Source organism: Pleuronectes platessa, chromosome 17 (genome assembly GCF_947347685.1).
Source record: "Pleuronectes platessa chromosome 17, fPlePla1.1, whole genome shotgun sequence".
NCBI lineage: Eukaryota > Metazoa > Chordata > Actinopteri > Pleuronectiformes > Pleuronectidae > Pleuronectes > Pleuronectes platessa.
This window is the reverse complement of record NC_070642.1, coordinates 22,196,566-22,217,644: the sequence shown is the minus strand read 5'-3', so window position 1 is coordinate 22,217,644 and position 21,079 is coordinate 22,196,566. Positions and strand designations below refer to the sequence as shown.

At 46.7% G+C, this 21,079-nt stretch overlaps 1 protein-coding gene across 10 annotated transcripts in view; it reads right to left on the bottom strand.

The window, feature by feature from the left end:
- Positions 1-1,242: 1,242 nt before the first annotated feature.
- hivep2a (HIVEP zinc finger 2a) overlaps positions 1,243-21,079 on the bottom strand; it is a 72,212-nt gene continuing 52,375 nt past the window's right edge. For 4 of the 10 annotated variants that reach the window (XM_053444747.1, XM_053444749.1, XM_053444745.1 and 1 more), the window contains 14 exons: positions 17,835-17,893; positions 16,405-17,742; positions 14,263-16,145; positions 13,744-14,007; positions 13,336-13,504; positions 13,156-13,240; positions 11,292-13,014; positions 11,044-11,201; positions 8,075-8,250; positions 7,492-7,593; positions 4,908-5,775; positions 4,664-4,754; positions 3,829-3,942; positions 1,243-3,643 (listed from right to left, as the gene is read on the bottom strand). In XM_053444747.1, coding sequence (XP_053300722.1) covers positions 2,936-3,643; positions 3,829-3,942; positions 4,664-4,754; positions 4,908-5,775; positions 7,492-7,593; positions 8,075-8,250; positions 11,044-11,201; positions 11,292-13,014; positions 13,156-13,240; positions 13,336-13,504; positions 13,744-14,007; positions 14,263-16,145; positions 16,405-17,389 — 7,326 coding nt within the window. In that variant the 5' untranslated portion in view covers positions 17,390-17,742; positions 17,835-17,893 and the 3' untranslated portion in view covers positions 1,243-2,935. Of the gene's footprint in view, positions 3,644-3,828; positions 3,943-4,663; positions 4,755-4,907; positions 5,776-7,491; positions 7,594-8,074; positions 8,251-11,043; positions 11,202-11,291; positions 13,015-13,155; positions 13,241-13,335; positions 13,505-13,743; positions 14,008-14,262; positions 16,146-16,404; positions 17,743-17,834; positions 17,894-17,995; positions 18,134-21,079 lie in introns of those variants that run through there. The other 6 variants (XM_053444748.1, XM_053444746.1, XM_053444750.1 and 3 more) reach the window with 4 other exon arrangements.

Genomic DNA, 21,079 nt, shown 5'->3' with positions numbered 1-21,079 from the left:
CAACAGATATGTTTTATATGAAAACCACACCCACAAGAAACAAGGAAGAAATCAAATATTATGGTTTTTAGGAATTATACTTACAATTCTACAAAAGATACTGCAAATATAAGTGTTCTCTAATAATAACTTACACCGTCAGTAAAGGCAATCAATAATTTTGTATTTGATTTTCATTTAATTGCATAATTATTGCTTTAGTTTTATTTTATTTTGATAAGAAGAAACAATCGAGACACAAATATGAAAGAATCACAGTTTGTATTAATGTGTGAACGTATTTAACGTATCGATCCATCTACTTCCGTGTGTTTGTTAGTGGAATTGTTCTTTATCGTATTATATATAATATTTATATTTTGAATGTTATTAATTTCTTACTATATTTCCCTTTGTGCTGATTTGTCAAATTGAATTTCCTCTGCATGGGATTTATAAAGTCTATATAAAGTAGTATCTTCGTATTAATATGTATTTAACACATATAAACGGTAAATTAAAGTTATCATATTGATTTAAGGTGTTTTAAAGATTAAATCCTGATTATTTATATAATCAAATAAAATCAAGTCTTGATTGTAATTGTACGAGATGATAAAATGAAATTCTCAGATCAGCTGCGTCCGTGCGCCGCCATCTTGTTTCCAGTGAAGAAATAAATCACAGACAGATAAATTACTGTATTTATATTTATTTGAAAACAACAATCCATTTTTTCCACTTCTACTGCGATTCCTTGTCGACTGGGGTCATACATGATATTTGTATTAATTCCACGGAACACCATCACACACGTTACCCTTTTATATGCACATTTACCTTTTTTTTGTCCTTTTTTGTATTGTATTGTCGTCATTTCTATACAATGACTTGTGCTTTGATATTCTTGAAAGAGAGAAACAGACTTTTTTTAAAGACATTGTTGTCGTCATGATAAGTGTATATAACAGAGGGAGGATCCAAATAGAAAAGAGTGGTAAGAATAAGAGGATATACTGGTCGAGTACACACCGATACAGAAAACAGAGACACACACTCACATTGCACCTGCCCGACTCCACCAGGACCACACCCCCACCTCCTCCACCTCCTCCTCCTCCTCTTCCTCCTCCACCCTCTCCCCCTGCCTTGCAACAAATACTCTCCCTGCTGGTGAGCAGAGCTCGGCTAAATATTGCTTAGCTACAAAATGAAAAGAAGGAGCGGAGGAGGGGAAACTCACAAAGACCCGATGACTGTGAAGCTTTTTGAGGGTTCAGAACAATTCACCTTCGATTTTTAATGAAAGTTTGCTGCAAAATAAAAAAGATCATGGAGCTTGTCTTTAGAAATATAAGGTGCATTTGTCAGAGAGTTGGCTGAATGTGTTTGTCTCCAGATGTGAAGAGTTCAGACACGATGAGAAATAGAAGTTTGTCTTCGGGGTTTCGACTCGACTGGAATGTTTCCCCCTTTAAAAAAAACTGTTTTCATTCAAGCAAAAGTCCCGTGACGGAGAGGGGAGCCGTTCAGCGGCTGGTGTCGAGGGAGGAAGAGGAAGAGGAGGCAGAGGAGGAAGAGGAAGAGGAGGAAGAGGAGGAGGAGAAGAAAGAGGAGGAGGAGGAGGAGCAGAATGCCACGGTGCAAGAAGGCATGTTCATTCACTTAATGCTGAGTCTGAGCCTCGCAAATAAAAAAAGAAACAGAAGAAATAAAACCACAGAAAAAAAAGTTTTAAAACAAAAAATAAATCACAACCAGAGACGAGAGAAGAGCAGCAGAGAAAAATGTACAAGCTCATAAATACATAACCTTAATGTGAATGTCATTCTATATGATAAGTGCAGAGAGAGAGAGCGAGAGAGAGCGAGAGAGCGAGAGAGAGAGAGAGAGAGAGAGAGAGAGAGACTCAATATTCTGTATGTATTCATATGCTGGATAAATATTCATCTTACTTCTATGTGTATATACCTCCAAGCAGAGGGTGCTCACTTAGACGTATATAAATAGGTCTAACATATAAAGCCATAGTACAGTGTTTATATATCCTCGCCCTAATGTCAGCGATAGCAAAAAACCCCATGCTTTACATAGAAAAAGGCATCCACGACATTTAAGAAAAAATTTACAATTTATGAAACATGGTAACAATAATAAATAGTATTATATAGAATTGCCGCTGTACACAAAAAAGCCATTTTTTTTAAAATTTCACTCATATAAAAATATGTTTTAGTGCAACCGTACGTAATAGTAATATCCATAACTTCACATCGCTAGTCCAGACTTTTTAAGGTGTCCAAAAAGAGAGAGAGAGAGAGAGACAGACAGACAGAGGAGGAGGAGGAGGAGGAGGAGGAGGAGGAGGAGGAGGAGGAGGAGGAGGAGGAGGAGGAGGAGTTTGCATTTATTACAAAGCTGATATTATTGTATTTACATTTACCTTCCTGCTTCGTTTGCTTATCAGAATATAAGCAACAAAAAAAGGTTGAAAGAAAAGGCACACGTAGCTGTCCAGTCTTTTGTTTCTGACGTACCGATTCTAACCCGACTCCTTCCTCCTTCCTCCTCTCTCACTCTCCTCCGCTCTCACTCTCCTCCGCTCTCACTCTCCTCTCCTCCTCTCTCACTCTCCTCTCCCAGTCGAGCGGGAAACCGTTTGAAATCCTCTTTAAATAAGAAAGTGTCCGATAGCAGGCCCCGGTTAGAACAGACATGTGAACAGCATGCTGCAGAAGTTCATTCATGTTCTTCGTATGTATCTGAGAGAGAGAGAGCAAGAGAGTGTGTGTGTGTGTGTGTTTGTGTGTGTGTTGAACAAGAAGAAATGTGTGTGTAAAGTGTGCAAAGGTCATTTCTCTCTCTGTTGCACTTCATCCCTTCCTATTATCCCCAAAACAAAAAAGCAATCCACAGCACCTCCTCCTCCTCCTCTCCTCCTTCTTCCTCTGCAGCTCTACGACACGTCTCTGCTCCTCTTTGTGCTTTCCACCTCGCCGTCCGGCCGCGGAGGTTTGGACGCCGTCGGAGGCTGGAGGGCGTCGACCCCAGGGCTGTGAGGGTGAGGAGAGGAGGTGGAGGAGTGGGGGGAGGAGGGGAGTGACGCGTGGGGAGGCCGGAGCTCCAGGCCGCTAAAGTGCTGAGTCCCAGGGGGAGAGGGTGAGGGGTGAGGAGAGGGAGGCGACCTGGAGGCGGAGGGCGAGCGGCGCTGCTGAAGGTGGGAGTCAGGTGACGCTGCAGAAGGGGAGGAGGAGGAGGAGGAGGAGGAGGAGGAGGGAGGAGCTCGGCCTCCATCTTTACCTTCATCCACCCTCAGTCCTCTGTCCGCAGGCTCCTCGGCGTCGATGCAGAGGGAGGCGATGGCGTTGGTGCACGTCTGGACGCCCTCCTCCTGCTCCGGCCTCACCCCCCCGCCGTGCCTCTCCCGCGAGGACGGGTGAGGTCCCGACGACTCCCTCACCCACTCTCCTCCCCCTCCTCCCCTCTCGATGAAGGAGATGAAATGTGGGGGGGCAGGCTCGCTGGTGGTGGAGTCCTCTGACGTGCTCTTCTGCACCGTCAGGCGCGGCGCCCCCTGCTGAGCGAGGGGGGTGGAGACGGACGGGTGGACGGATCGTACCATCTGGATGCCGCCGATGGGGATCATCGGGTAGGGAGAACGCACCTGGAATCACAATGTGAACGTTCAAGAATCCAGTGAAGGTAAAAAGACACACACAAACACACACACATTAAATATGTAAAATATTATATTAGAAACACAGAATCTACAATAGTGAGTGAAGTACAATAAAAAGCTTAAATGAATTGTACTAGATAAATAAAATCCATGTGATAAAAGTAAGTCACCTGGAGTTGAGAATGAAGAGGCAGGTGACTGAACAGGACTTGGTGAGGCGGACTGGACTGGTTACTGGTCTGCCGCTGCCCCCCCCCCAGTGAAGGTGAGTCTGGACGAAGTTCCTGGAAACACGAGAAACACGAGAAGCAGTGAAACAAACTGAAGAAGCAGATCTGATTGAATAAGTCGATTCGTCCAAAGAAAACTTTGAAGAAACCTCAGACTCATTTTTCAAAAAAATAATTACACACGCTCAGTTCTAGTTTTAATAAAAACACATTTGACGCTTCGTGATGAGAAAACAAATATGAAAATGAGTCTGGATGAGCAGGAGCAGAAACGTGTGGTCGGGGGTGTCGGTGGAAAAACAAATGAGAAGCACGAAGCTTCAGTCGAAAATTCTCGAGTCTGAGAAAAGGTTTTTAAAACATGAATTTATTATTTGAAGAACAGACGATAATCAGTTGTTTAAAGTCGGCAGCCGCAGCAGAAGCCAGAGTTTGAAGTGGAGCTCTTAAGAAGAAAAACAGCCGTGTTATTAACCACACCACCGCCGGCCAAGATCCCATTACCACCAGAACCCAGCAGCCCCATCTTCACTCATCCCTTCACTCTCTCTCTCTCTCTCTCTCTCTTTTCCCTCGTCCTCCCTGAATGTTTCTGCTCCGGCTGCCAGACGCTTCTCTTCTCTTCACTTTGTGCGACAGCTGCTTTTATTCTCTTCATCATTTCTACTTCAGGTTTTCGGCCTCGACGCCGCGACTCATTGTCACGAAGTTTAGAAAATCCCAGTTAAGAAGTGAACTGGGAGATAGAGAACCAAACCAGTAAAATGATTCTCACCGTCTCCATTTCTGTGCTGGTCCTGCGACGTCCCAGAGAAACGAACTCTCCCTGACCCGGCGGCCTCAGGCTCCTGGCTCCGCCCTGCTGGCTGCAGGTCAAAGGTGAACACACATAATCACAACAATTAATATCTGTTTGATAAACTTTACAGGAATGAAATACGATAAGAGATAACTACAGAAAGTTGATCAGATATATCAGATTATGGTAACCAGTGTTTATTCAGTCAGGTGGTCCTCACCTTTGGGGGTGGAGGTGCTGGTGGAGTCCTCTGCGAGGGGACAGAGGCCGGAGCACCCCCCTGTGGCGACCTCGGGGTGAGAGGTCACGCTTGTAGTCTCTTCCTGCCGGAGACGTGGGTCGAGAGAGAGGGGAGAGCAGTGAGAGGTGTCCCCTCCTGGGGGACAGGTCCCTCCGGTACCCGCCCGCCGCCCCCAGGTCTCTCTTGGGGGAGATGTGTCTCAGAGGGGAGACGTCCCTCCGGGGCGAGAGGTGTCTGGGACGGGGCGAGAGGTCCCGACGTGGGGAGAGGTACCGGCGGGCTGAGGGCGAGGAGGAAGGGGAGATGGGGGACGGGCAGCCGGAGTGGTCCAGCCCGGGTGAGGACAGGCGGGAGGAGGAGGAGGAGAGGTCCGGGGAGTGGAAGGCCAAGTCTTCATCCATCGAGGAGCCGGGTGGAACCAGCAGCCGGCTCCCCAGTGACCTCTGCAGGCCGTGCTGGTACTCGTGACCACGCTCCCTCGCCGCCGGGTCGCTGGGCGGAGCCTGTGAGGTGATCTGGATGCTGGGCACCGTGGTGAAGTAACCAAACAGCGGCGGCTTGTTGACGTGACCCAGGAGGTCGGACGCAGAGTGAGGAGACAGGTGAGGAGACGGGTGGGAGGCGGCCATGGCGCTGATGGACAGGGGGGGGAGGCCGTACGGCTGCGGGCTGGTGGAGCGCGAGCGAGTCTTCGGAGTGGAGTCGCCATCGTAGTCGTCCTCTTCATCGTCTTCATCGTCATCACCGTCGTCCTCCCCTCCGTCCGAGTCGTCTGCATCCGAGAACTGGTGGTCGGCCATTACGCCTCTGGACATCTTCTCTGACCTCTGACCTTCATCTCCGACATCTACGAGACGACGAGGAGGGAAAGAGAAGAAGAAGAAGAAGAGGAGGAGGAAGAGACCAAAGGAAGAGGAGAGGAGAGAAGAAGAAGAGGAGGAGGAAGAAGAGACCAAATGAAGAGGAGAGAAGAAGAAGAGGAGGAGAAAGAAGAGACCAAAGGAAGAGGAGAGAGAAGAAGAAGAGGAGGAGGTAGAAGAGATCAAAGGAAGAGGAGAAAAGAGAAGAATAAAACAGTGAGAAATGAAAACGTAGAATAATGAGGGGAAGAAGAGGAGGAGGAAGAAGAGACCAAATGAAGAGGAGAGAAGAAGAAGAGGAGGAGAAAGAAGAGACCAAAGGAAGAGGAGAGGAGAGAAGAGAAGAAGAAGAGGAGGAGGAAGAAGAGACCAAAGGAAGAGGAGAAAAGAGAAGAATAAAACAGTGAGAAATGAAAACGTAGAATAATGAGGGGAGGAAGAGGAGGGATATAAAAGAGTGATGGATGAGAAAAAGAAGAGGGGAGAAAGAATGTAGAGGAATTTAATGGGGGAGGGAGAAGAAGAATCAGGAAAAAGTAAGAGGAGAGGAAGAGGAGGAATAAGAGACAGCAGGGAATGTGATGGATGAAGAAAAAGAAACAGGAGACAGCAGAAGAAAAGGAAACGGAAAAATTAGAGAAAGCAAGAGAGAGAAAGAAGAAGAGGAGGAAGAAGAGAAAGGAGAAGAAATTAAGACGTGAAATAAAACCACATTTTCTCTCCAACAATAAAAAGTCAAAGCTGATAAAGCTCCAGCCGAACGTTTGCTTTGGCAGCCGAACGACTTCAGTCTGGAAATAAAACAAAGCTGCTCGTCTGAAAACATCATAATTTGTTTGTTTGTTTCTCTGAACACAAAAAGTCAAAGATACAAACTGACCCTGAGCCGAGGACTCGTCTGGAAACTAAACCGAAAAACACTCAGTTTGCTTCTTATTTTAAATTCACTCCTCCAGCCGTTTGAGGATCATGAACTTTATTCAAACGTCTTCTCACAGAACCTCGAGAACTTTACACCGAATGAAATCTGATGAAAACAATCAGAGATGATTTATTGTCATTTTATTGGTATTAATTGACGGTAAGAGAATCACCAGACTGTCGTTAATCCTGATGAAAACTCTAAATGAAATGACTCCCACTCGTCTGCAGCCTCGTTATCAAGTCATCTGAAGATTAATTGGAAACAGAACCCCCCCCCTCCTCTCCTCACCCCCCCCAGGCCAACTCCTGCCAGGAGAATTTATTATTTGTGAATATTTCATGGGAAATCTCGTTCATCCCTCTGAGCCCACAACATCTTCCCCAGTAATAATTTTCAGATTATTTCCATATCAGCTGATTAATGGGATCCTGGACTCCGGGAGCCTCCTGCTGTGTCGGGGGGGGTGAACGGCAAACACTCCTCTCTGTGTCTGGATGGAAAATAAATGTGTGGCTTCACAAATTGTTCCTTGGAGATGTTCATGGAAATCTTTAAACGCTGGATAATAAGAGAGGCAGAGTGATGTTCAGACTTTTCTCTCTAAAGCTGCTTATGAGTCGAGTGCTTGACACGAGTGTTGAGCTCCACTTTCCATTTCACTTCCTGTCCCGGTGCGACCGCACGGAGCGAAGTCTGGAGGCTGCAGCTCCCGGAGTGTGTGTGTGTGTGTGAGTGTGTGTCTGTGTGTGTCTGTGTGTGTGTCTGTGTGTGTGTTTACCTCCATCGTCCCCTTCTGCGTCCTCAACCGACGACATGGACACTCCCAACTCCAGACACTTTTTCATATGAGCCTTTGACTTCATGTGCTTCGTCAGGTTTCCTACAAACACACACATTAGACACACACACACGTTAGACACACACACACGTTAGACACACACACACACACTTTAATGACTCTTGAGTGACGAGAGTGTCAGAGGCTGAAATGGACATTTTGTAGAAGCCGTAGAACAAAATCAAAAGCATCCACAAAAAATAACAATTAACAAATCACACATAATTTCTTCATCATGTGATTTAATGATATGATACTGATATGATGGAGGCTCCCGTCCGACCACCATGTTTTATTCACCACTCACTTCTATATTTTGGGATTTTATTCTTCAATTAAAACCTTGATAATGAGTTTTTTCCACTAAAAATATCTTCATAAAGATGCTATTCCTCAAAAGCGTGATTAGTCTTGTTCAAAAGAAAGTTTCAGGGCAAATTTATGAGATGATGGATCATTTTAATTTCCTGAGGGGAATGTAAAAGTCATGGTCCTGGATATGAGATGGTGACTGCAGCCCTACCTTTCGTTTTGAAGGCGAAGTTGCAGAACTTGCAGACGTAGGGCCGGACGTCCGTGTGCGTGCGGATGTGTTTCTTCAACATGCTCGGCTTCTTGCAGCGGATTCCACATTCCTCACAGATGTACTTCCCTCGGCCGCGACCACGGACGTAAACATAGTCCTCGTTGGACTTGTAGCTGGAAGAAAAAACAGAGAGTTATGAGAGAAATGTGATTTTCAGGTTTTGGTTTCTGCTTCGTCCGTGTGTTGCTTTGTTTGTGTGATTAATCAGCACGACTACACAAAAACAACGACACGGAATTCTACAACAAACAGTCGCCAGCTCCTCTAGAGCAGGTTGGGATTTATCTCCTAAATCATCAGATTTTATTCTCTCCCTAAAGGTGTTAGAAAGAGAGAGAGAGAGAGAGAGAGAGAGAGAGAGAGAGAGAGAGAGAGAGAGAGAGAGAGAGATCCTCATCCTCTGGGTCAGAGGTCAGAGGTCAGCCGCCCTGCAGCTGGTACAGGTTCACAGTCACGCTCTGGGACTCAGACACTTGCTGACACACAGGTTCTGCTCTAAAAGGCTGAACTCAGGTTTTCTCTGTGCTCGGCTGCAGCCGCCTCAGACGGAGACGCAGCCGAGACATCGATCCGGATCAAACACGTCCATGTTGACAACGAGCTGCGAGACACATCGAGAGTTAACGAGCAGCAAGGAGACGCTAAAGAGGAAGAGAGAGGATACGACAGGAAACGCCCTGAGATGAAAGTTGTGCGTCTCTTAAACGTGTTGTGAAGTGTGAAGCTGCTCGAGTTCACACGAGTCGTCGGCTGCAGGATGAGACAAACAAGGAGAAGTGAGAAGAACAGATTAACACGTTTCCTCCCGAGAGTCAGAGAGGAAAGAAATAACGAGGATGAGTTTTCTCATATTCCTACTTATCAACTCGTTTATATGCAGATGATGTGACTGTCTGAGGCAAGTGATGTTTGCTGAACATTAGAGGATGTAAACATTTCATTAATGTCTCCTTCAAGGAGTTTCAAAATAAAAGAGCAGAATTCCACCTCTGTGCTTCCTTCCAGTCCCACTGATTCTTTGACAGGACTTTAAAAACAGAGATTCACGGTCAGACCATCAGCCGACACTTGGCAGCGGCATCTCTGCACATCTGCACGAGTCTGTCTGTCACGGAGGGAAATTACCAGCGACCACCAGTCAGACCCCGGCTGCATATTCTCTGTTTCCCGCCGCAGAAGCTTCACATTGAGGTTTTGTTTTGTTCTTTTTTATGCTGGGAGAAAAAAGGGATATTTCCTTTGTGGTGAAATGGTGAAAACGGCTGGTGAGTTGTGTCGTTTCCTGTCCTGTCTGCAGCGGCTGGAGCAGGAGAAGGTGAGTTCAGGGCCTCGTGTTGGAGGAGGTGGAATATCAGGTACTTCAAACAATCCGCCAGCATCAGCTGCACGGCCGACTGGGAAATGCCTCTGAACCAGTCGAGACGTTTACACAGCTGCGGCCAGTTATGAAAATGAATTATGATGATGATTATTTGGTTTTATTCCCGTTTCGCTCACAGCACACGGTAAGATCATGAAGCAGATTCTCTTACCGATTCTTTCAAGGCCGGTAATGGATTTGATTTCTCTGCCAAAACTTCTCCTTTATGGATTTCTGTCATCTGAAGAGATTTTAATCCTGTCGTGTGTTTGTTAATGAGCTTTAGTGTGTGTGTGTTTGTGTGTGTATGTGTTTACTACTACTGTGCATCATGTTTATGTAAGTGTATGTGTGTGTTTTCCTGTTTGTATGCTTTTATCCATTTATGCTTCAAAAATGTCCTTCGGGGACAAAAGAGAATTACTTCACTGCTGCATTTAATAACGCCTGTGTGTGTGTGTGTGTGTGTGTGTGTGTGTGTGTGTGTGTGTGTGTGTGTGTTTGTGTGTGTGTGTGTGTGTGTGTGTGCGTGTGTGTGTGTCTGTTTGTGTCTCTGTGTGTGTGTCTGTTCCATTTTGTTTTTTACCACTTAATGAACATTTAAGAACAAATTCATGAGACTTCTTCAGAAAAACATAAGATTTGTGTGATTTTAATAAAATCACAATCAAAGGAGACTGCTCATATTCAGGTTGACTTGAAAAGGTTTCAACTATATACTAATGTAAATGATAATAATGATCCTCAGACTAATCAGTCAAAAAGCTAATTAAATGTTAAATTGCAGTTATGGATTGAAACTTCATTCTAACCTTATAACCTTGTTATAACCTGGATCTATTTGCTTATTACTGTTCTACTCTTGTTTTAATGTTAAATTCTAAAAGTACCCTGGTGAAGAACCTGGTTAACCTGCAGTGATGAGTTCTGGATACAAATCTTTCTATAAAAGATTAAACTAGCTGCTAAAAAAAATAAGAAAGAGGGAAAACTTCTTGTCTGCCGTCTCATTCAGACTTAACTTTAATCATGGTGTTGATTGATTGACTCAGTAAAGTACCTGTGGGGTTTGGAATCTACGGTTTCACCTCGTAATCTTAAAAATGTCAGATTTCAATCACTGTCAAAATCTGAGCAGTTATTCCTGAAGAAGATTCCTTCTGTGCACCAGATGTCACTGAAGCTCCTTTTAAGATATTGAGAATTTTTTTTTAAGTAGAATGTCACTTAAACCTCCACCTAGATTCAATCCAGCTGCACACACTCATAGATATTAGTTTCCGGAACATGAATGATTGTTTTCATCAGGGTCCATGAATTAAATGTCAAGAAACATCATCACAATGTTAAAGACAGATCCAGGGTTGATGGGTTCTTCTCGGAGCCTCAACAGAAACTTCCATCGCCAGGTTCATCCTGTACTTTTAGTTGGAAACCAACAGGCTAAGGGACCGGGGTGAAAACATAACCTCCACTTCGTCTTTAACATGGACAACGACGATTCAGCATTTGAACCTTAAATAAAAATGTCTGATATTGAACATACCCGCCTTCGAAGATCTTGATCCGGGAGGGTTCGCTGGCGGACTGTTTGGCTGACACCTCCTTCTCCACCTGCTCCTCCTTCGATCGGTCCCACGACACCACTCCTTTCATTTTCCTCCCAAAGTTACAGACATCAACGGGCATCAGCTCTGGTTTCAACTGCAGAGAAAAGGAGCGAGAGGAGTGTAAAGGAAAAGGGTTTTTCTCACTTGTGTGTCTCTGTGTTGTTTTCTCTAAGCTTCTATTCACCTGATCAAACCTCAGCTTCCAGGCCACAGACGACACCAGTTTTCCAGAGCTGGGTGGAGACATGGCTGATGTTGTGTAAACCCAATCTGTGTTCCTCTTCTGCTTGGACCTCAGCAGGGCCAGTGCAGCCTTGGTGCTGAGGTTCAGAGGATTGGGATTGTAGGAGTTCACACACCATGTACTGTAGACAGACCCTCGCAAGGCGGCCGGGGTGCTGTTGGGTTTGGTGTATTTCAGGAAACACCAGCTAACTTTGCTCGTAGTGCGCAGGCTAGGGAACTGGAAATACTGCTGGACATCAGCCATGTCTGTGAGTAGCAGCGTCTGGCCCACTGTTCCGGATAATCCTGCACTTTGTTTGGAAGCGAGCTTTACCAGCAAGCCGACCGGGGTTTTACTGGATGCACCTGGCTTTTTGTTGTCACCATCTTCTTCTGCATTTGAAGACACCATAGACTGGGTGCTAAAGTTGGGCTCTGGAGCTGAATCATCCACATCAAGTTCCTCTGGGGAGTCTCGGCCACCTGATCGGTCCGTGACAATCTGGAGAGGAGGGGTGAAGCTCTCAGCTCGGGGAACATCAGGGAGGTGGGGGGCAGAGGAACGGACGGGAATGGAAATCTTTGTGGCAAAAGGGTAGTCGCTTGGTGGGGAAGACGACATCCTTTCAGAGTCATCCATGGAGCCATCACTCTTCAGACGGGCTTGCAGACCTGCGCACTTCCCTTTATCAGCTGTACTGCTGTTCTCAGATCCACTCAGCTCCACAGCGCTCATCTCCTTTACAATCTGTCCGTACATCCTCTCCTCTTTCACTCTTTTCTGCTGCTTAGTCTTGAAGAAGAGCTCCAGAGAGCTGGTAGGGGAGAGCATGCGCTTGCTGCCGCCGATGCCTGACCCCGAGGCGTCTGTGGTGGAAATGGTGCCTGATGTTAGTGAGAGTGGTATCCCTGTGTTTAGCCTTTGCTCCGGCAGAGAATCGGGAACCTTCCAGGGAGGATAGCACAGCGTTGAGCCTTCGGTCTTTCCCAGGAAGTGTGACAGGTCGAAACCTCCTCCAATTCCTCCTGGTGGTTTGCCGGTGCTCGCAACACCAACCGGGGGAGACATGCTTCTGTAGTCAGCACAGCCCGAACTGCTAGCTACCAGCTGACTAACACTTGTGTACATAACACTACCAAATGATGGCATATGGGTTTGGAGCCGTACAGGAACCATCATACTGGGCAGTGAGGCCTGTGATCCCAGGTTCTGGGTTGCAAACACAGGGTGGATCTGCTGCAGAAGCATGGAGGTGGTGGTGGAGCTGGGCAGGGAGAACTTAGAGGACAGCGAGCCAAAGCTTTGCTGTTGCTGGGACAGAGGAGAGTTTCGGGATGAGAAGGAGGTGGGGTACATTGGAGAGCTAGCGTTTTCTGCTTTTCCATCGTGTAACTGTTGATCATGGATTTGCTGCAGGGAGTGGGCTGGTGCGTGTTTGTGTTGTGGGTGTCCAGCGAGGCTGCCTGGTGATCTGATGTGGAGTTTTGGGAGTTGCTGCTGGGCCGGCAGCTGTCTTGGCATCTGTCCGGCCTCCTGAGACCAGTAGTGACCTGGTTGCTGGAAGGAGAGGAAGGGGGGGCCACTCTGGTACTGCTGCATCACTTCCTTGTTCATGACCTCATGACCTGGAGGTTCTCCTTCAGATGACGAGCCCTGGGCATGCAGACGATGCTGTTGAGACCTATTAGGAAGAAAAGGTGGAATATTCTAGTGTTATGCTAAATATAGCGAACAAAATTGTACTAATTGAACCAGTTGTAGTCCTGGAAATTGTTGAAAGGGTTGATGGATTTTGTTCATTCTTTCACAACTGAACTCTTACCTTCCATAGAGTGGCTCATCCTGCAGGCTGTCCTCACTGATACTCTGCTGGAGGAGATGCTGGTGGTGTTGGTGAGATCCCATACCTGGGAATAAAACATACAAATGGAAAAATTAAGAAATAATCCCAAAAGTATTTTAAATAATCAGCTTTAATAGATAATAAGAGATGAAAGCTTACCACCGGTGCTACTGCACACTCTCTTGGTCCTGCTGGCTACATCAGGGTTGCTGTGGGGGGATCCTGGTGGTCCGGACCAAGCCACATGTTCCAAACTCTCCTGCTTGATCAACATCTCTGTGCCGCCTGGCTCCTGAGCAACTGACTCTGGATAAACACTCAGTGACGCCTGTCAAATGTGGGTGAAAAAAGTAGTGTGTCAGTTGAAATGAAAAGTAATGATACTATGTGTGTAAGACAAAGTAAGTGCAGTCACATTGATATTATTATTATTATTATTGTATTATATTATGTATGTGTATTATATAAGAAAAGAGTAGTATTAGTGTATAGTGGCCATACTCCACTGTTTCCTTTATGCTCATATATAAGAACAATAATCCAAATAGCATGAAATGTTTATGCTACCTGTCGGACCAGATATCCACGCCGGCGTTCCTTCATTGCAGAGGCACTGGAGTATAGCTCTCCCTGTCTGGAGGTCGACAAGCTTCCATAGTCAAAGGACTTGCTGCGCATTTCAGGCAACTCCGTGGGCAGTGTGCATGGTGCCTGCTCCGACGAAGACCTCCTCATCTCCCTCTGCTGGTGGTGGCTGGAATGACCACTGCCGGGAACTGTCAGGAACTCAGACTGCTTAGCTCCACCACTGGGGGCCAACGAGTCATCCTGCTTCAGAAAATCACAAAGAAAAAAATTCAGAACTCTTCCCATTTTCTGTGACCTTTTGGAAACATGCATCTTTTACAAGTGCCAAAGTACAACATAGTCATGGAGTCATCGATTCATTAAAAGTATGTAAAAGTAATGATTATGTACCATAAACATGGTGGGAGCAGCGCAAGTAAAGCATGCCATAAAAAACTGTACTAAAACTGCTGGAAAGTTAGTTCATATAGTTAAAATACTAAACATATAACAAGGTACCTGTTTGACGGGTGAAACAGACTTGAGGCCTTCCTCTCGGTCAAAGGAAATGGAGAAGGAAGAGGAGTGGGATAGGTTGCTCTCCTGACTGGGGCTGCGAGAAAGGCTGGTGCAAGTTGACTCAAAGCTCGATTCCCCAGACGAGTGCTCCATGTCCGCCAGACGCAGACGCTTCTTCTTGGGTGGGAGCTTCTCTGATGGCATCTGGGAGAGAGTGTCGCTCCTCTGTGGCAGCTGAAACTCCTCCACATGCTGCAGCTGCTTATCTGGCTCCTTGGTCATTGGAGCTTCTGGGTCTTTCTCAGGTTTGTCTGGCTCCTCTGTCACCCTGATCTCAGGAACTTGGATGTTGGGTTGTCGGACCAGTTTGTGTGGGATGTGGTAAGGCTGACCAGGGGAGGCTGCAGCTGATGACGATGAAAGGGAGGCCAGGTCACTGTCACTCTGCAGCTGCTGCTCCATGCTCTCTGGCAGTAGGGCAGATTCAGGACTAAGAGCATCTTCATAGATGTCTGTGTCCGACTGTTCAGAGTACTGGCTGGGTGGACCTTTCTCTGAAGACTGATATCCTGGATGCTCAAAGGACTCTGACTTCTCAAAGGAATTTGGCCGGCTGAGGGAGTTGGTGTGTTGGATGACTGATATGACATTCCCAGCTGCCTTCCTGCACTCAGACTCAGTAAACAATGCAATGTCCTCAGAGCACATGCTGGCACAGGTGTCAAAGCTATCTGATTGGCTGTGAGCACTGAGAGAGCCCTTTCCTATTGGAGGGGCTCTCGACCTATCAAAACTACTTTGCTTAAACTCATAGTCCCCTAACATCTCCACTGAGCCACTACAGCTACTGTCACAATGTCCAGGGCTGTCCTCCTCATCCCCAACACTCGTCTCTTTCCTCCTTTTTCTTGTGGCTATTTCTGACATGCTAACTTTAGTACCATATGGGCTATAGGCAATGTGCTCTGGGAGTCCTGTGCTGCGCTCACCAATCTTCATACCCAGAGATGAAGCTAAATTCTTGGGCAAGTGTCCGTAGCCCTCAGCCTCTCCTACATGGGCTTCAGCGGCTGAATGTTCAAATGCAGCCTGTCTTTGGAGTCTGCGAAGCCCTTGTGGGTAAAACACATCATCTGGGGACATCATCTCATCGAAGGAGTGGCTGCCCCGAATACCTGGTGGGACACTGAGGTTAGGAGGTGAAGAAGTTGGCATAGAGTTACTCCTAATTAGGGGCCCAGAATCAGATGGAGGCTCCAATAGGCCTGTACTGCTTTGACAAGGTCCTGTTGGATACTGCTTGGGATCTCCAGAGATCCCTACATCCCCTCTGAAACAGATTTGATCCTCAGCTATCTTCCCCATCTCCAGAATAGCACCAGATTGTTTTAAACTAGCCAGGCTGGCTGGGTCTGCCCCTGCCATGCCCACTGGGATGGACTGCCTGGATCTGGAGTTGGGTCGGTAGTACCAAGTCCGACCAAACATAATCTCTTCGTACGTCTTGACATTAGAATTTGGAGGGCTGATCTGCTGCTCTGCACTCTCAGAGCGGGAAAAGTAGCCCGAGTCTGTGCTGCCCTTGCTGTGAGGACTGAGGAGGTTGAGGGACTGGGACATGGCACAGTCAGCGTCCTGCCCCTTCTTCTCCGCCAGCCTCTCGGCCAAAAGTTGTTTGATGCTGGGGGAGTCGTCCAGAGAATGCGCTCTTCCGCCAACCTGTGATCCCAACATGTGATGGGACCCCTTGATGTCCTGAAAGGGTGGGCACTCCATGCCTGTGGAAGGGACTCCCCCAGACTTGGGAACAATGAGGATAGGCACTTTAATAGATCCCAAAGGCAGCTCTTCAGCCGAGTCTGCATAAGCTGGTTCCACACCACCTGTGCAGTTAGAAAGAGTGGAGCATGACAGAGAATAAAGTAAAACATACAAGGTAAGGATTGATTAACAGACACCTCAGCAAATGAATGCGCTAAGCTGAAGTCACTGGTTTACTAAGTCATACAAAGAAATGTCCATATTGAGCAAAACTGAAGCATCAAAAATACTTGATTGTACGTTGATTTCACTCAAACAGTGATATATAGTGATACCTGCTAAATATCTCTGAGAAAATTGTCTTGATTGATGGAGGATTACCTGTACTCTTGTCAGCCTCAAAGGAGATCTGTGGGATGGGTCTGTCTTTGTCCATCAGCATGGTGGAGCCCTCCACGCCTTCCTCGTCTGTGTCGGTGCTCTGCTCTCCGTCTGAGTGAACCTCGGCCTCATCCACTGGCGATGCCTGGTCCATGTCCCCACTACGGGCCACAGCTAGCTCGGAAAATGGTACGAGTCCAGCCTTGATGGCATGAGCATGGGACTTGCGATGCTTGTAAAGGTTGCTCTTCGTTTTGAAGGAAAAGCCACAGGGTACACATGGATATGGCCTTTCTCCAGTATGTGAGCGGATGTGCTTCTTTAGGACACTGGGCTTGGCGCAGGCTCGACCACAGTAGTGACATATGTACTTACCAGGCTTTTTCGGCTTCTGCTCTTTTTTGCTGTACCCCTCCTCTCCAGGCTCAGTGCCTGACTGAGAATACTGTCCAAAAGAGCTGGGTAGACTGGGAGATTTCTGTCGGGGAAACCTCCCAGCCCCATGAGGGTGAGTATGTCCCGGATGTCCTACGGGGTAAAGGTCATCTGAGGGCAACTGCCCGGCAAACGGCCAGGCATGTGGCTCTAGGCCAGGTTGAGGTTTGGCTCCTGAGAGGAAACGCTCAGTTTGGGGGTGCTGAGGGTATGGCTGTTCCAATTGGTAGGGGTATCCCCTTGGGAATCTCTGACCAAAGGGTCCTTGGGGGTCTTGAGATGATGGGCCTCCAATAGCTCCAAGTGCAGAAGGTCCAGATATCAGCTTTCCAGAATTCCCTGTGATTGCGTACTTCTGCTGAGGCGCTGATCCCCCGGTGGCACCACACGGCAAACTCTCACGGTGTTTTGACTCTTGGTCAGCAAAAGTGCTTCGTTTGGTTGTTGCAGAGGGCTCCGACACCCACTTCCTTTGCAGAGGCACCTTCTCCTTCCCTGCTTCCTTACTTGAGGATTTGTGCCCAATGGCAGCTGATTCACGTGCCTCCATTTTTCATGAAGCTCTTCTATTGGTGAGAAGAGGGGGGAAGAGAGGGGATGGTGGGGGAGTTGGGAGGGCGGATACTGGAGGGTTACCAGTTCCCCAATCTACCAGTCATGATAGCTTAATCTGTGAGGGGTGCCGACAAGTTCACAGAAACAGAAAGGACCCATCCATTGCCTCGATAGAGTGATTGTGGAGCCAGGCTGGAAACAGGAATCAGGAAGTGGACATTTAAATGGAGGTTTGGTGGATAACATCAGAAATATTTCTCTCTTTTGGCCATTTTGTAAACCGCCCAATGTTGTTGTGCGCTGTTTTTCTGTCCAGCTCATCGAAAGGCAGAAGGATCCTTGAGTGATCTGGAGAAGATAGAAAAAAGAGACATATTTGAGGAGTTTTGGAGACGAACAGTGTAAATCAAACACAATATCATCAAAGCATAAACACAAACCTTTCTTTAGATAAAGGTGCTTTGTCTTCCTGCTGCTTCATTCACTTTTCAGAAACCTGCTGAAACACAAAAGAGAAAGAGAGATAACTAGTTTAGTTAATTATCCATCAAATCCAGTGATGGCACAGTAAAAGATCGCCTTATATTTTTAAGTCATTTACAATAACATGATACATCCGGGTCGTTAAGAGCAACACACGACCACACACGACAACACACCGAGAAGTTGTGTGAATGTAAATGTCATTGATTGCTCAGTTAGTTCCTTCACACTGGAATCTATCTGCGCTCGTTGCCTTTTCCGTCTATTCCTCCCGCCTCCCCCCTCCCTCCCTCCTGCCTCCCTCCTCCCTCCACTCAGTGAGTCACCAACGCAAAGCAAACCCACGCTGTTCCTAAAAAGACACAAAGGCTTATAAATAGTCATGTGGAAGTGACGTGTGAGTGTCATAATGTGTGTAGGCGTCTGAAAAGGCCAAGTCGAAGAGCAGTCATCACTGCGAGCACCTTTCCTTCCTCTCTGGGTGTCAGAGTTCTATATAACTTGGTGTGCACTCCGTTACACATACACACACACACACACACACAAACACACACACACACACACACACACAAAGAAACACACACTTCATAGAGTACTTGAAAGTATTGCAACTGCACTGCGAACACTGCAGCAGATGCAGTGTGTGTTTCCGTTGTTTAACGTTTCTTTACCACACCAACACCTGAAATCAAAAGCGCACACACGCAAGCACACACACACGCAAGCACACACACACACAAACACACACACACACACACACACAAACACCTGCTGAAGTTGCAGTTTTGGTTTTGTATTTCCTCATCTCAGTGTTTAAACAACCTCCCTGGCATTCTGATTGCGACACACACACACACCCCCATACAAACACACTCTCACACACACACACACACACACACACAATGTAGCCACAGTGCTGGTAAGCAGGGCTCAGTGACGCGTGTGTCTAGGGGCCCAACGTGCGATCTATAAATAGCGGTTGAGGAAAACATGCTGTATTCTTAGCAGCAGGAACGCTAACTTTGAGCTTGTGTGTTTTTTAGCATCCCCCCCCCCCCCCCCACACACACACACACACACACTCATACACACTCACAAACAGACCACAATGATTATCTCAGACCTGGGTCACATTTCTATATTTTCCATGGTGTCGAGAGTGCAAGAATGTGGAATGAAACCCAGAGGAGTCTGTTAGAAACAATGGGTTTCCAGTTCGAGAATCAAACTCAGCATGATGCTGATTGGCTGGTCGGAGGGTCAGCTGACATAACTGCATGAAGACAACCTGCGGTGATGACCTGGAGGTGAAGTTGGTGCCAAAACAAAGTCAAGGCAGCTTTCAAACACAGAAGTGATTCAATAACGTGCTTGGATCCTTCGGTATCAGGGAGTCGTGGCTCATGTGTCCTCATGAGGAAACAAGCTGTGGTGCAGAAGCCGGGATGAAGATCAGCACGAGGCCGGGATGAGTCCAGAGTGAATCTAAGTTAGATTAATGTCAACAGCTACTTTTTAATCACTTGAAAGTCCCATGATTCTCAGTTGAGTGTTTTTACTTCAGCTTTGCTTAACGCCAGGTTTCACATCATCCCAGAAGAAGAAAAGGGAAGTTACAGGCGGAACATAAAACCACAACCACACTGGTTCTGTGAGAAAACGAACCCAACCTGACCCTCACCTAGCGGGCATACTGGTTTGGGTTCTTTTCCTTGATTACAGACATGTGAAGTGTTAAAAAGGGTTCAGGTTTGTGTAAGTTATGGTTTTTGCACACGGTTGATTTTGAGCCTCTTGTGCCACCAATGGATGGATGATATCAAACACACACAAACACACACACGTCCATATATCTGACTTCCTGAATCACACAACATCATAATCCTGCAATGAGTTGAGCGAGTTGGACCTTAAAGCAGATAATTACAGGTTAAACTCCAGTGTAGTCTTATGTAAAGTGACTGGTTTCATAATGAAAGTGTTGAATGGTCCGCAGAGTGAGTGGGAGCTTGCGGTGAATGGCTTACATAAATCTTTATTCATACGCGCACCGACACAACCTGCCCCAGTTCCTGTGCGTAGGTGAGACGCAGCTACCGGCGATGTTTCTGTGTGCTAGCGTAGGAAGCGGGTGTGTATGGGAAGGGGGGGGGCGGCAGAGGGCATGACGAGACACCCAAGTTGTAGGTAGGTCAGAAACAAGCAGCATTCAGAGGCTGCACTCAGAAGTAAATATAGTGAAGCACACAAACACTCACACACTCTGATGTATGAGGATGTTTGAAATAACCCGAGTTACCTAACGTACGGGAGCAGAGATCAGCTCGACTTCCACAGACGTGGAAACAGATAGAGGTGAAGCTCGACTCCCACTGACACCAGCAGACCTGAGCTAAGTTTGTTCTCTGTTGTGTGTGTGTGTCACTATCACGTATCTGCAGTTATCTAATCCCAAGAAAACAGCGTTACACAAGAGTGATTGCATTAGAAACAACCCGAGGAGGCACCGCGTTCACATTGGTGGGTTTTCTGAGACGCAGGTGGACGAAACAAACATCTACAACAATTCACGATTCCCTGGTGCTGGACAAACAATAAAGGAAATATTCTTTCCTGAAAACTAAATTAAGTAAGTGTTTGTCTTTCACTTAGTGGTGGTTTGCTGTGGCGGCCGTTCCAAAGCACCTGTCCCTCGACACATTCACACACGCCTCAGTGTCCCAGATGTTCCTCAGAGATGTTTACAGATGTTCAACAGTGATGATGTGATTTACACAGGTATGTACCAGGACACATGTACCCAAACCCTGGAGGTACGAATACTCTGTGTGGGCATTAATCATGCACTCAGAGGGCTGTGTGTGTGTGTGTGTGTGTGTGTGTGTGTGTGTGTGTGTGTGTGTGTGTGTAGTGCTGTATGAAGTGTGTAGGAGGCTCTCTCCCTCATCATTCCTCCAGCTTCACTGGAAACACGTTCGGGAATTATGTTGCCAAACGATGAGATAATAGATCAATATTTGAGCAAATCCCCTTCTCTCTCATTGATAGCGTGTGTGTGTGTGTGTGTGTGTGTGTGTGTGTGTGTGTTTCACAACATGGTTATTATGCATTCATTAAACACACACTCGACAATCATTCCTCTCTCCTACAGTGTCCTGTTCAGATATGCAAAGGAAAAGCCTTTCAGTGAAAGACCCAACGA